This window comes from Furipterus horrens, unplaced genomic scaffold, assembly GCF_987537825.1.
Source record: "Furipterus horrens unplaced genomic scaffold, mFurHor1.1.pri manual_scaffold_1, whole genome shotgun sequence".
NCBI lineage: Eukaryota > Metazoa > Chordata > Mammalia > Chiroptera > Furipteridae > Furipterus > Furipterus horrens.
The window spans coordinates 82443756-82458353 of record NW_028327171.1 but is presented as its reverse complement, the minus strand read 5'-3'; the positions used below and the strand labels follow the sequence as shown (position 1 = coordinate 82458353).

Sequence of the window (14598 nt, the reverse complement as noted above, 5' to 3'; positions counted from 1 at the left end):
ACTATAAAGCCATTTAAAAATAAATAAAAGAGATAAATCCAAACGTTAAATGAGAAAACTTAAGATGCACAAAATGGGGCAAAAATAGGTTTACAGTTGTGAGACATGAAACACAGAGTTAATAAAGCTATTGTAATAATATCTTGCATGATTTTTCCACATGAACAACTCTAAATCTACTTTTGACCCACCCTGTATTATTAATCAAAAACAACAAAGCACACAATATATATTTCATGATCCCTTTCTGCAACAACCAAAAAATAATAATATAAACTCATATACTAGCATATGCTTCTTTTCCTTAAAAGGAATGGCAGAAAAATCTGTTAATAGTGGCATGCTTTTAAGAGAAAGGAACATTTGGAGGGGAAGATGGTGGAGGAGTGAGGGGAGGCTGCGCTTTCAGGCCCCCGAGACCCGTCTGTAGTTTGGACTAATTGCAGACAGAACATCTCAGTGAGCAGCTGGACACTGGCAGGAGTCGAGCCTTGGCACTGCTGGATTAGAGAAAAACCATCTGGGAACAATCTGTTTAGTGAGGATAGTGGAGGAAAAAGGGACGAGATGGGATTCCTGACTGGGGGGGGCTGCCCGAGCTGCGGCTGAAAGGACACAAAGGCTTTCTGGCGACCACAGGCTTCCCCAGAGGAGAGTCAGGAGGAAAGCAGATCTTTGCCCGCTGGCAGAGACAGCACTCGACCAGGTGGCATTGGCGCTGAAAGACGGGAGACAGCGTGCTGCTGAGCAAGTGAAATCGTAATTTTTCCTTTTTATTTTTCTCTTGTGAACTGCGGGGGAGGTGGAGTTTGGGGGGTGATAGGACATTCTTGAGGAGCGCAGGCGCAGAAGTGCGCTCATCCACTCCCCAACCCTCCCCTTGGGTCCCGGGCGCGCAAAGGGAAGTGCCCTCATTCACTGGCCCAGGTGTGCAGGGATGCAAGTCCAGGTGCCCCTCAGACACACCCCAACAGACATAAGATCAGTGCCCCAACGGGCGCAGGAAGGGCCCACTGGACACGCAGAAGACTGTGCACAGTTGCCTCTGGCCAGCTCCAGTGGACGCCAGTCCGGAGCACAAAGCACTAGCTCAGGCTCTGTTCGTGCCCGCTCAGGCAGGTGCGGGAAAGGTGGGCGGCTGCGGCGAGGGAACAGCGAGCAGCAGCTACTCACTTCTACTGAGCACAAGTGTCCGGGGCCCCGCCCTAAGAGGCGAGAGACCAACGCCTGGAGCACTGTGCAGCAGGCCTAAGGCTAGCTCCCTGGCCACCTTGGGCACGCACTGGTGCGCGAGCGCGAAAGCACCTCACCAGCTTTCCTGGAGCTTGGCGCCGCAGGCCTGAGCCTATCTCCCCAGCCGCCTTGGGCGCGCACTGGCACGGGAGTGCAAAAGCACCTTTCTAGCTTTCCCGGAGCTCGGTGCGGCAGGCCTAAAGCAAGCTCTAGGGCCGCCTTAAGCGCTCACAGGCGTGCGTGCAAGGGCACCCTGGCTAGCTCCAACAGGCACCAAAAGGAACTTGCTGTGAGGGGGAACACCACTGCTGCAAGGAACAGGAACCTCTGGCCCCCCTCTCTAGACAAGCTGTGGACACAGAAAAACAAGACAACACACAAAGGCTGAACTGACATCTCCACAAAAGAATTTAAGACAAAGTGGATAGAGTGATTCTCAATCAACTAGCCAGAAGGAAGATCCTAACAAAGAGCACCTGAAATACAACCAGACAGCATAAACAAACGACATAAAGGGTACCCCAAGAACATCAAGCTCCGGAGATCAAAGAGACTGCACCACTGAAACCCCCAGATCTCCCATAAAGAATCTCACACCACAAAGGTGGGAAGGCAAAGCAGACAAATCCAAATAACAAAAAGAAACAAGAAGAATCCAACATGGTAAGACGCAGAAACAACCTCTCAATGAAAAGAAAAGCGGAATCTCCAGAAAGAGAGGTAGATGAAATAGATATAGCCCAAATGTCAGACACCAAATTCAAAACATTGGTGGTGAAGAAGCTCAATATATTCGACAACCTTAAAAACAACTATGACAACCTCCAAGGAAGTTACCAAAAGCTCCAAGAAAATTACAGGGAACTTGCAGAGAACTACACCAACATAAAAAAAGACACAGAAACTATCAACAAGAACCAGGAAGAAATGAAGAATGCAATCTCTGAACTGAAAAACACAGTAGAATCAATCAAAAGCAGACTAAACGAAGCAGAGGAACGGATTAGTGAGTTAGAAGATAACGTAGAAAAAAATTCTCAGACAATACAGCAAAATGAAAAAAGATTGAAAAAGTATGAAGAAGAGGTAAGGGAATTACAGGATAAGATAAGGAAGAACAATATAAGAGTAACTGGAATCAAAGAGGGATCAGAAGAACAAGAAATAAACTGACAGGAGAAATAGTGACAGAAAATTTTCCCAACCTGATGAGAAAAAAAAGTTATTCAAGTCCAGGAAGCACAGAGAGTTCCAAGAAAGAGGAACCCCCAAAAAACCACTCCAAGGCACAGCATAGTTAAAATGGCAACATTCCAAGACAAAGAGAGAATCCTAAAAGCAGCAAGAGAAAAACAGCAAATAACATACAAGGGAGCTCCGATAAGGCTATCGACCAATTTCTCAAAAGAAACACTACAAGTCAGAAGGGAATGGCAAAAAATATTCCAAGCAATGAAAAACAAAGGCCTACAACCAAGAATACTCTACCCAGCAAGGCTCTCATTCAAAATAGAAGGTGAAATAAGGAGTTTCTCAGACAAAGGAAGACTAAAAGAATACATCTCCACCAAACCAGCATTGAAAGAGATGCTAAAGGGAGTGTTCTAAGAAAAAAGAAGAAAAGAACAAGAGAGTAGAGGAACAGAGGTACGACGGGAAATAAGTAAATATATATCAATAATAACCTTAAATGTAAATGGATTAAATGCTCTAATTAAAAGACATAGGGTAACGGAATGGATAAGAAAACAGGACCCACGTATTTGCTGTCTACAAGAAACACACCTCAAAACAAAAGATTTACATAGACTGAAAGTAAAGGGATATAAAAAAATATTCCAAGCAAATGGACCTGAAAAAAAAGTTGGGGTAGCAGTCCTCATATCAGACAAAACAGATTTCAAAGCAAAGGCAATAAAAAGAGACAAAGAAGGACATTTCATAATACTTAAAGGAACAATCCATCAAGAAGATATAGCACTGATAAACATATACGCACCCAACGTAGGAGCACCCAAATACATAAAGCAAATACTAGAAGACCACAAGAAGGATATTAACAACAACACACTCATAGTAGGGGACTTCAACACTCCATTATCAACAATAGACAGATCATCAAAGCAAAGAAACACCAAGGATATACAGGCATTGAACAACGCACTAAACAACATGTACTTAACTGATATATATAGAACTTTTCACCCGAAAGAAGCAAAATATACATTCTTTTCAAGTGCACATGGGACATTTTCAAAGATAGACCACATAACAGGACACAAAACAAGCCTCAACAAATTCAAGAAAATTGAAATCATATCAAGCATCTTTTCAGACCACAATGCCTTGAAACTAAAAATCAACCTCAGAGAAAATAATCAAATACACCCGAAGTCATGGTGAATGAATAACACGCTATTAAATAATGAATGGGTTAACAATGACATCAAAGAGGAAATCAAGAAATTTCTAGAAACTAATGACAATGAACACACAACAACCCAAAACCTATGGGACACAGCAAAAGCAGTCCGAAGAGGGAAGTTCATAGCAGTACAGGCATATCTGAAAAGGATAGAAGAATCTCAAATAAAAAACCTAACCATAAAGCTACAAGAACTAGAACAACAACAACAAACAAAGCCTAGGACAAGAAGAAGAAAAGAAATAATCAAGATCAAAGCAGAATTAAATGACAAAGAGACTAAACAAATAATCCAAACAATCAACAAAACTAGGAGCTGGTTCTTTGAAAAAATAAACAAAATCGACAAGCCTCTGGCCAGGCTCATCAAGAAAAAAAGAGAGAAGTCCCAAATAAACAAAATAAGAAATGAAAGAGGAGAAATCACGACTGATACCTCAGAAATACAAACAATTGTAAGAAATTACTACAGACAACTGTATGGCAAGAAATTTGACAACCTAGAAGAAATGGACAAATTTCTAGAAACATATAACCTTCCAAAACTGAATCAAGAAGAAGTAGAAAGTCTCAACAGACCAATAACAAAGAAGGAAATTGAAACAGTAATAAAAAATCTCCCTGCACACAAAAGCCCTGGACCGGATGGCTTCACTGGCGAATTTTACAAAACATTTACGGAATAACTAACTCCTACTCTCCTCAAACTATTACAAAAAATCCAAGAAGAGGGAAAAATCCCAAACTCTTTCTATGAAGCCAGTATTACCCTAATCCCAAAACCAGGTCAAGACACAACAAAGAAAGAAAACTATAGGCCAATATCACTGATGAACATAGATGCTAAAATCCTCAATAAAATATTGGCAAACAGGATCCAGCAATACATCAAAAAGATCATACACACGATCAAGTGGGATTCATCCCAGGATGCAAGGATGGTTTAATATTCGCAAATCAATAAATATAATACATCACCTAAACAAAATGGAAGACAAAAATCACATGATCATATCAATAGATGCAGAAAAAGCATTTGATAAAGTATAACACCCATTTATAATGAAAACACTCAGCAAAATGGTAACAGAGGGCGCATACCTTAACATAATTAAGGCTATATATGAGAAGCCTGAAGCCAACATCATATTCAATGGACAAAAACTGAAAGCGTTCCCCCTGAAATCAGGATCTAGACAAGGCTGTCCACTCTCTCCTCTTCTATTCAACATAGTGTTGGAAGTCCTAGCCATAGCAATCAGACAAGAAAAAGAAATAAAAGGCATCCAAATTGGGAAAGAAGAAGTAAAACTATCATTATTTGCAGATGACATGATAGTATACCTAGAAAACCCTATAAACACCACTAAAAGACTACTCGATATAATAAGTGAATTTGGCAAAATAGCAGGGTACAAAATAAATATACAGAAATCTAAGGCATCTCTGTACAACAACAATAAAATATCAGAGACAGAGACAAAAAAGAAAACACCATTTACTATAGCAACAAGAAAAATAAAGTACTTAGGAAAAAACTTAACCAAAGAGATAAAAGACCTGTACACTGAAAATTACACAACATTGAAGAAAGAAATTAAGGAAGATACAAATAAATGGAAGCAAATACCATGTTCTTGGATGGGAAGAATCATCTCATCAAAACGGCCTTACTACCCAAAGCAACTTACAGATTCAATGCAATCCCTATTAAAATACCAATGACATATTTCACTGACCTAGAACAAATACTCCAAAAATTCATATGGAACCAAAAAAGACCCCGAATAGCAAAACCAATCTTGAAACAGAAGAACATAGCAGGAGGAATCACAATACCAGACATCAAACAATATTACAAACCCACTGTGATCAAAACAGTCTGGTACTGGCATAAGAACAGACATATAGATCAGTGGAACAGAATAGAGAGCCCAGAAATAAACCCAGGCCTCTATGGTCAACTAATATTTGATAAAGGGGGAAGGAACATAAAATGGAGTGAGAAGAGCCTCTTTAACAAATGGTGCTGGGAGAACTGGACAGAGACGTGCAAAAAAATGAAACTAGACCACCAACTTACACCACACATGAGAATAAACTCAAGATGGATTAAAGACTTAAATGTAAGCCGTGACACCATAAAAGTCCTAGAGGAAAACATAGGCAGGAAAATTTCAGATATCCCACATAACAATATCTTCACTGATACATCTCCTAAGGCAAGAGAAATAAAGGAAAAAATAAACAAATGGGACTACATCAAACTAAAGAGTTTCTGCTCAGCAAAAGAAAACATCAGCAAGATGAAAAGGAAACCAACCATATGGGAAAACATATTTGCCAATGATATCACAGACAGGGGACTGATCTCCAAAATATCTAAAGAGCTTATACGACTCAACATCAAGAAAACAAACAACCCAATTAAAAAATGGGCAAAGGACCTAAACGAACACTTCTCCAAAGAGGACATACAGAAGGTCCATAGACACATGAAAAAATGCTCAACATCATTGGCCATCAGAGAGATGCAAATAAAAACCACAATGAGATACCACTTTACACCTGTCAGAATGGCCATCATCAACAAATCAACAAACAACAAATGCTGGCGAGGATGTGGAGAAACGGGAACCCTACTGCACTGTTGGTGGGAATGCAGACTGGTGCAGCCACTATGGAGAACAGTATGGAATTACCTCAAAAAACTAAAAATGGAACTGCCTTTTGAACCAGCTATTCCACTGCTAGGATTATACCCGAAAAATCCTAAAACCCTAATTCAAAAAAACTTATGCACCCCTATGTTCATAGCAGCACTGTTTATAATAGCTAAATGCTGGAAACAGCCTAAGTGCCCATCTGTAGATGAGTGGATCAAAAACTGCGGTACATTTACACAATGGAATACTATGCAGCAGAAAGAAAGAAGGAACTCCTTCCATTTGCGACAACATGGATGGAACTAGAGAATTATGCTTAGTGAAATAAGCCAGGCAAAAAAAGAAAAATGCCATATGATATCACCTAATACAGGAAACTAAAGAACAACACAAACAAAAGAAATAAAGAGAACAAATAGCAGAATAGCAGTCGATAGGGGGGAAGGGGGAGGGAGAGAAGGAGAATAAGTAAGGGAAGGGTTTAGTCAAAGAACATGTATAAATGACTCATGGACATGGACAACGGGGAGGGATATGATTGCAGGAGAAGGGATGGGCTGGGTGGGGGGGAGCAATGGGGGAAAAATGGGACAACTGTAATTGAAAAATGAAAAAATAAAAGAAAAATTAAAAAAAAAGAAAAAGAGAAAGGAACAGAAAATGATTCTTTATTTCATTCACTTGTAACTTTCTATACAGCCCAAATTTTCTACCCTTATGTAAATATTTTGTTTCTTTTTATATCAATTGACTTCATCAAGCCCCATTTATTATTGCCCTTTCTAGTAGCTTGTATACAAAACAAAGTTATTTAACAATCAAATGTTTAAATAATGTCAAAGCAACTAATATTAATGATGACTCTTTCCTCTGAGAACAAGTTATAATAAATTAGTTTTTCTCGTCTATAACATAAAAAATATATTCAAGGTGACTTAAAAATTACCTTAATATTCTACTGTTATGAACTGAATTATGTCCTCTCCCCTCCACCAAATTCATATATTGATGTCCTAACTGCCAATATAACAGTATGCAGAGACAGAGCCTGTCCAGAGGTAATTAAGGTTAAATGAGGTCCTAAGAGCAGGGCCCTAATCCAACAGGACTGGTGTCCTTAGAAGAATAGAAACACCAGGGATGTGAGGACACACATGAGGACACAGCAAGAAGATGGCCACCATTCTATAAGTAAGCCAAGGAGGCCTTAGAAAAACCAACCCTGTTGACACCTTGATCTTAGGACTTCCAGTCTCCAGAATTGTAAGAATATAAATTCCTGCTGTTTAAGCCACTCAGGAGTGGTATTTTGTTATGTTAGCCCTAGCAAACTGTTTTAACAGCCAATGGATAAATTGGAAAATCTGAGAAAAATTTTGAAAATCTACTTTCCAAAAATTATCAATGGGTTGTGCCAAGCAAGAGAAAAAAATATACCAAAAATGTTCTATCTTAAGCCTCATTCATGAGATCTCTGTGACAGCACTTAATAGTGATAAAAATTAAAGTCCTGATTTATGATCAAAATATATTTTGATAAATAACTGTGTTACCGTTTAAGATAAACCCTCTTAAATTTACAAGAGTAAAAGAGCAAATGATTCTAATAAGCAAACTTCATACATTTAAAAAAAAAATTTTGAAACTTCCAGGCAAGATGGAGGCGTAGACAGACACGCTGCGTCTCCCTACACAACTAAGAAGGAATACAACTACCTCAAAATTAGAAACAACCAGAAGTTCCAGAAAATCAAACTACATGGAATCCAAATATAAAGAAGAAATACTCATCCAGACAGACAGGAGGGGCGGAGCCGGGGCGGAGAGGACGCAGTGTGGTGGCAGCAGCGGTGGCAGCAGCGGCAGACAAGCAGAGAGCCCAGTCACACATTTTAAAAGTCAGGAGGGACACCTGGGGAGCGTTCCCAGCTCCTCACCTGATCTCTCAGTTCACAGTCCCAGCACCAGGGAAATCAAGCCTCATTGCTTCTGACTGTGCAAACCAGTGGGGGTTGGGGTAGAGGCAGAAACTGCCAGTCTCAGCAGAGTCCACTTGTTTAAAGGGCCACGATGGACCTAGAACATCCACAGACCTTCCCACTCTGGGAACGACGACGACCAGAGCAGCAGCTAGAGAGGTGCCAGTCCGGTGCAGAAGTGGGAGAGGTGCCTGGAAAAGGGCCAAGTGCTGGGAAGGTAGCATTGTTCCCTCTCCGACCCCTCCCCCACATACAGCGCCACAACGTGGTGAAACAGGTCGCCCTGCACTGACGAATCCCTAAGGCTCCGCCCCTTACAACATAACAGGAGCGACAGCTCCACCTGGGATGCAAAGGCAAACAAACACAAGAGCCTGTCAGAATGAGGAGACAGAGAAGTATGGCCCAAAAGGGGGAACGGATCAAGGTTCCAGTGGGAGAACTAAGCGACAAGGAGATAGCCAACCTAACAGAGGGGAAGATAGACAACCTACCAGATGCAGAATTCAAAACACTGGTGATAAAGATGCTCACAGGCTTGAGAGATATGTTTGAGTATGGCAAACACATAAGAGAAGAAGTGAAGGCTATGCTAAGTGAAACGAAGGAAAATACACACAAAACCAATGATGAAGGGAAGAAAACTGGGGTTCAAATCAATGATTTGGAACCTAAGGAAGGAAAAAACAGTCAACCAGTGCAGAATGAGGAAGCAAGAATTTAAAAAAATGAGGAAAACTTCCCAAATTTTGCGAAGAAGATGGACATACAGGTCCAGGAAGCACGGAGGGTCCCAGGCGAGCTGGACCCAGAGGGGACCACAACAGGACGCATCATGACTGAGATGCCGAAGGTGAAAGATAAAGACAAAATCCTGGGTCAGCAAGAGAGAAGTGAAGAGTTGCCTACAGGGGGTGCCTATAGGACTATCAACTGATTTCTCAGAGGACACTTTGCAGGCAGGAAGGGACTGGCAAGCAGTATTCAATCTGATGAAATGCAACCTGCAAACAGGACTACTCTATCCAGCAAGGCTACCATTTGGAATGGAAGGGCAGATGAAGTGCTTCCCAGACAAGGTGAAGCTAAAGGAGTTCTTCATCGCCAAGCTGTTATTATATGAAATGTCAAAGGGACTTAAGAAAAAGAAGATCAAAACTATGAACACTAAAATGACAACAAACAACTATCAACAACTGAATCTAAAAAATGAAAATAAAAGCCATAAGTAAACCAGAATAGGAACAGAATCATAGGTATGGGGATCATTTGGAGGGTTATCAGCTGGGAGTGGGGAGGGGAAGAAATGGGGAAATGGTGCAGGGACTAAGAAGCATAATCGGTTGATACAAAATAGACAGGGGGGTGTTAAGAATAATATAGGAAAGGGTGAAGCCAAAGAACTTACATGCACGACCCATGGACATGAACTAAGGAGGGTTGGACTTCTGGAGGGGAAGTGGATACTGGGCAGAGGGGAGCAAAGGGGAAAAAAACTGGGACTACTGTAACAACATAATCAATAAAATACACTTAAAAAAAAGTAAAAAAATATATATTTTTTTAATAATGAGTTAAATTTCATGAAGAAAAGCAATGCACAAGGTATACTCAGCTTTCAAATAAAGACCTTAACCTCAAAGCATCACTTCAACATACACCTGAAATACCAATACAACTGAGAAACTAATTTAAAACCTACAAATAACATATGCACGTGCACACAACACACACACATACACGTAGAAGAAAATAAAAATTCAGTTTTACAATATTTCAAACACACCAAATAACACTACATACTTAAAAGAAGTAAGTTTTTATATACCCTCTGTGTAGGGAGATCCCACCGTTCTGAGCTTCTGAGTTTGGACAGTGGTGATTTAACATGAACATCCTCTGGTTTTGCATTTAACATCTTTGTTATCTGAAACCAGAATGAGAAAACAATCAGTTTAAATAAAATACAAGCAGGAGCTGAATCAGCCAAAAGAACGATTATATTACCCTGCATTAATATTTTGTTTTAAAGAGTTTTAAATCAGTACTTAATTTATAGGCACTTAATATTTTATTTTTAAAAACCTCTCATTCAGTATAAAGACTGATAAATGAAGTATCACAGTAGCTTCATAAATAACTTCGTATCTACAGTTCCTTTCCCTTCTAACCTTTCAAACACTATCCTCAGAGTTCTTGAATACACAAATCTAAGTATGGCTACAATACTTAAAATATAATGATGGTACCCATTACTTATAGATAAAATCCCAACCACATTGAGTTTATTCATCCTTCTTCGAACGTCATATTTTGTATCTGTAGAACTTTGTAGGTACTGTTCCCTTGATCTAGACTGCCCTTCCCTCTGCCTGTCCCTATTCTTTTATCCACACAACCATCACTTCCACACCAAGTTATTCCTTTCTCTGGGTATTAGACTTGGTACATGTATATTACATTATTATATTATGGATATATGTATCATACTATATTATAATTATTTGTCTACATGTCTATCTTCTCCAGACTGTGGAAGTTCTTAAAGAGAGGGCCCTCACTTAGTCACCTTTGTATCTCCAATGTCTAAGGCTCGTGATACGCTGAATAAACGAATGAATGAATGCATCCATCTTAGCCACAAGTTTGAAATCATTTGTTTAGAGCTTAAATAACTATATTATGAAGAAGTTATAAATGATGGTTAAGCATCAAGTTCCACCTTCAAAATATAGCATATAAGCAGTATGTGAACTACAGCCAGTAACAATCCATAAATTGATTTCAAAGGGAGTAAAGCATAAGTCAGAAGGATAGAACTAATCTGAAGAAAGTGTATCTAAGTCTTATTTCATGAGCATCTCTGAGTTAATCCCCCTGGGAAACAGTAACTTCTCAATTATTTATACCTATTCTGTATTTAAAAGGCATCTTTTGAGCCCTGGCTGCTGTGGCTCAGTGGATTGAGCATCGGCCTGCAAGCCAAGTGTCGCTGGTTCAATTCCCAGTCAGGGCACATTACTAGGTTCCATGTCAGGTCCCCAGTTGGGGGCGCGAGTGAGAGGCAACCACACAGTGATGCTTCTCTCCCTCTCTTTCTCCTTTCCCCTCTCTCTAAAAATAAATAAACAAACAAATAAATTATAAAAAAATTTTTTTTTAAAGGCATCGTTTTATAATTCTTCATCTACAAGACGTTATCTCTAAATCAATCATTCTTAATTAGGAACAACAGTTGCTTTTTCTGAGGGGTAAGTCAAGGGCTTCAGGCTGTTCATACCCATGAATCCTTTGTGAGTAGGTCATTTAACCTATATTGAATATTGTGGCATATTGTATTTACCAAACACGGCTACACCAATAATCCACATTCCACCTTCTCTTTTTACAATGTAACACTGACACTGTTCCAAGTGTGATCTATGATCCTTACCCTTTAATCTGGTCAGGCCCATGACTTTCAAAGCTAGATCATCAAAAGCAATATAGCTCCTGTTTCACTCTCCCATGCTTGTGTGTTCTCCCTTCCTTCCTCCCTCCCTTCTTTTTTCTTCTCTGTTGCGGAGGAGACTGTTTCATGACATGACCACTGTCTGACCCAAGAGCTGGACCAGGCCAGAAAGAAGATGGCTTACCACAAAACCCACCTTTAAAGACTGATCATTATCAATGTTCATTCTGACATAAATCAGCACCCTTCTCCTGCCTTCTGTTATGTGCTAGTTCCTGAACAGGCTGTTGGTCTAACCTAGTCAAGGATACAAAGTAATTTCCCGTACCTGGTAGCATTCACATACTAGTACCCACAACTATCCCCCTCTTTTACCCTATATAAATGGTACCTGTCAAGTGCATCAGGGAATCCACTACATCTTGCAGCCACCCAAGATGTGCCTCAAATGTAAATTTCCCTTAATAAACTCTAACTGCCAGACTGGAGTGGCCAGCCTCTTTCTTCAGTCTTTCTCTGCCCTCCACTTACGGAGGTAGATTTTCATTCTTCGGACTTTTCCATCGGTCTGCATGTACTGGGTTTATCAAAAAGTCCATTATGTTTTTTCCATAAGATGGCTCTAGTAGTGCTTAGTCGTCTTTAACTTCATTTGAAAGAATTTTGTTAGATTGTATTGTGACAGCTGTCATATCAGCATGCATTTTTTAAAAAACATCAAAATTGGTAAATTTTTTGTGCAGCAATTTTAATACTGAAGATTGAAGAAGACACACATTTTTGGTGTATTATTCTTTATTATTTCAAGAAAGGTAAAAATGCAACTGAAATGCAAAAAGAGATTTGTGCAGTGTATGGAAGGTGCTGTGACTGATATAACATATCAAAAATGGTTTGTGAAGTTTCTTGGTACTACTGACACTTCGGCCAAATAATTCTTTGCTGTGGGGCTGTCTTATGCATTGGAAGATGTTTAGCAGCACCCCTGGCCTCTACCCACTAGAAGCCAATAGCAGGAGATAGCCAACATACTCAAAATATCCCAATCAATAAAGTTATTGGTGAAAATGAAAAACGTGTCTTTTATTTCACAGAAAAAAACTAAACGGACTTTTTGGCCAACCCAATAATGACATGTACCCACACCCTGGTAGCCGTGAGCCAGCAGGTAAAAAAATCTTGGATACCCTGAAGCTACTATGGTAGATAGATCACAAGGGAAGGCTACAAAGGAACAGATTCATGCCAACATAATTTCAGTCTTCCCAACACAGTATCAAGATAAGTGAGAGACTGAGCCTTTACGATGATTACAGGACTCAGCCTCCAAGTCAACCTAGCTAATTCCAAGTGGAACAACAACAAAAACCTATCTCCAATTGAAGCATGAACAGACTACGAATATTTATGAACAAAATATGTATCACTAAGTTTTGGGGTAATCTGTTATATGGCCCTAGTAATAACCTTAAGATATCAAGCTCAAACTTGTAGGATAGCAACTAAGTTTTAGCAAAAGAGTTCGTTATAGGTATTGAATATTTTGTAAAGTGAGTATGTCATAAAATAATACTGATGTCCTCTGTGGGAGATTTTACATTCTTTTTTCACATTAATTCATTTTTATCTTTTAACCTATGAGTGGCTTAAACTCAATGTCAATGAATTATTTACCCTAACAAATATTCATGTATACTTCCATAAGGATGGACACAAAATATAGCCCATCCTGTTTTCAAATAGGGCACCTCTCTACATCCCCCAAAATACAGACACATAAAATTGGGATATTTATTAAAACTCTAAACTCGCATCAAAAGCCTTGAAAATGTTCACATATTCTTCCTTAGCAATTCCACTTTTAGTGATTTATCCTACAGAAATAAAATCAAAATATATATATACAAATATTTATGAACAGGGATATAGAAAACTAGAACAATGATAAAAGAATAAATAAAATTATGGTAAAACCAAATAATGAGATATTATACAAATGTTATTAAAAAACATGTTTCAAAACTAACTTAAAATTTTATTTTCTACATTAGTAGAAAAGCATAGATACAGAACAATCTCTTTTACAATGCAAAAAAAATCCATGTACAGAAAGAATATGAAAGAATATACACAAAAATGTTTAACAGTGATTATCTCTAAATGTTAAAAATGACTTTTATTTTTTGTAGGGAATTTTCATGAGTTAACTGAGCCAAGCTAACGACAATTGCTGGCAAGCAAAATCTCAACAAATTGAGAAAATAATCCAAAAAATGGCAGTTTTACAACTTATTTTATACATTGGAATCAAAGGAGGTGATTGGAGGGTGGGATTACATGAAATTTACTGGTGGTAGATTAGGCAGAAAGCAAAACAGGGAAATCTCTCAGATTGGATAGAGTAAAACAGAGACACATACTGTTAGGGTGATCAGTGACAGGGCTGTAAAATAATTTACCAAGAGAAGAAAGTGTAGAGAGTAAAGATTTTATTCACTCTCCAAGAAAGGAGAGGGGCTTGGTGTGGAGAGATACACCAGCCAGTGATTTTAATTTTAGTTACCTAGTTTAATTTTTTAAATAGGAATACCATGCAATTATTAAAGGTAAGGAAAAAAACACTTAAAAGCTCCAGAAAAATCTCTGCTTCAACTTTCTGGTCAACTTATTATAGCCCTAAATCTCTCAATCTAATATTGTATATGAGTCCCAAGCAGATATCAGGTACAACTAACTACTGTCAATTTTTTCTACACTCACTTTTTTCTTAATGATTAACCAATCAAAAATATGTAAGCCTTTTTGCAACAATCTGATCTCTCCTTAGAAAAAGTTTAATCATGG

General features: G+C 38.9%; 1 protein-coding gene across 1 annotated transcript in view; it reads right to left on the bottom strand.

Annotated features, from left to right (window-relative positions):
* Positions 1 to 14598, bottom strand: part of SENP7 (SUMO specific peptidase 7) — a 141693-nt gene that overhangs the window by 114741 nt on the left and 12354 nt on the right. The window contains exon 3 of the mRNA XM_090276070.1: positions 10132 to 10230. Coding sequence (XP_090132196.1) covers positions 10132 to 10230 — 99 coding nt within the window. The remainder of the gene's footprint in view (positions 1 to 10131; positions 10231 to 14598) is intronic.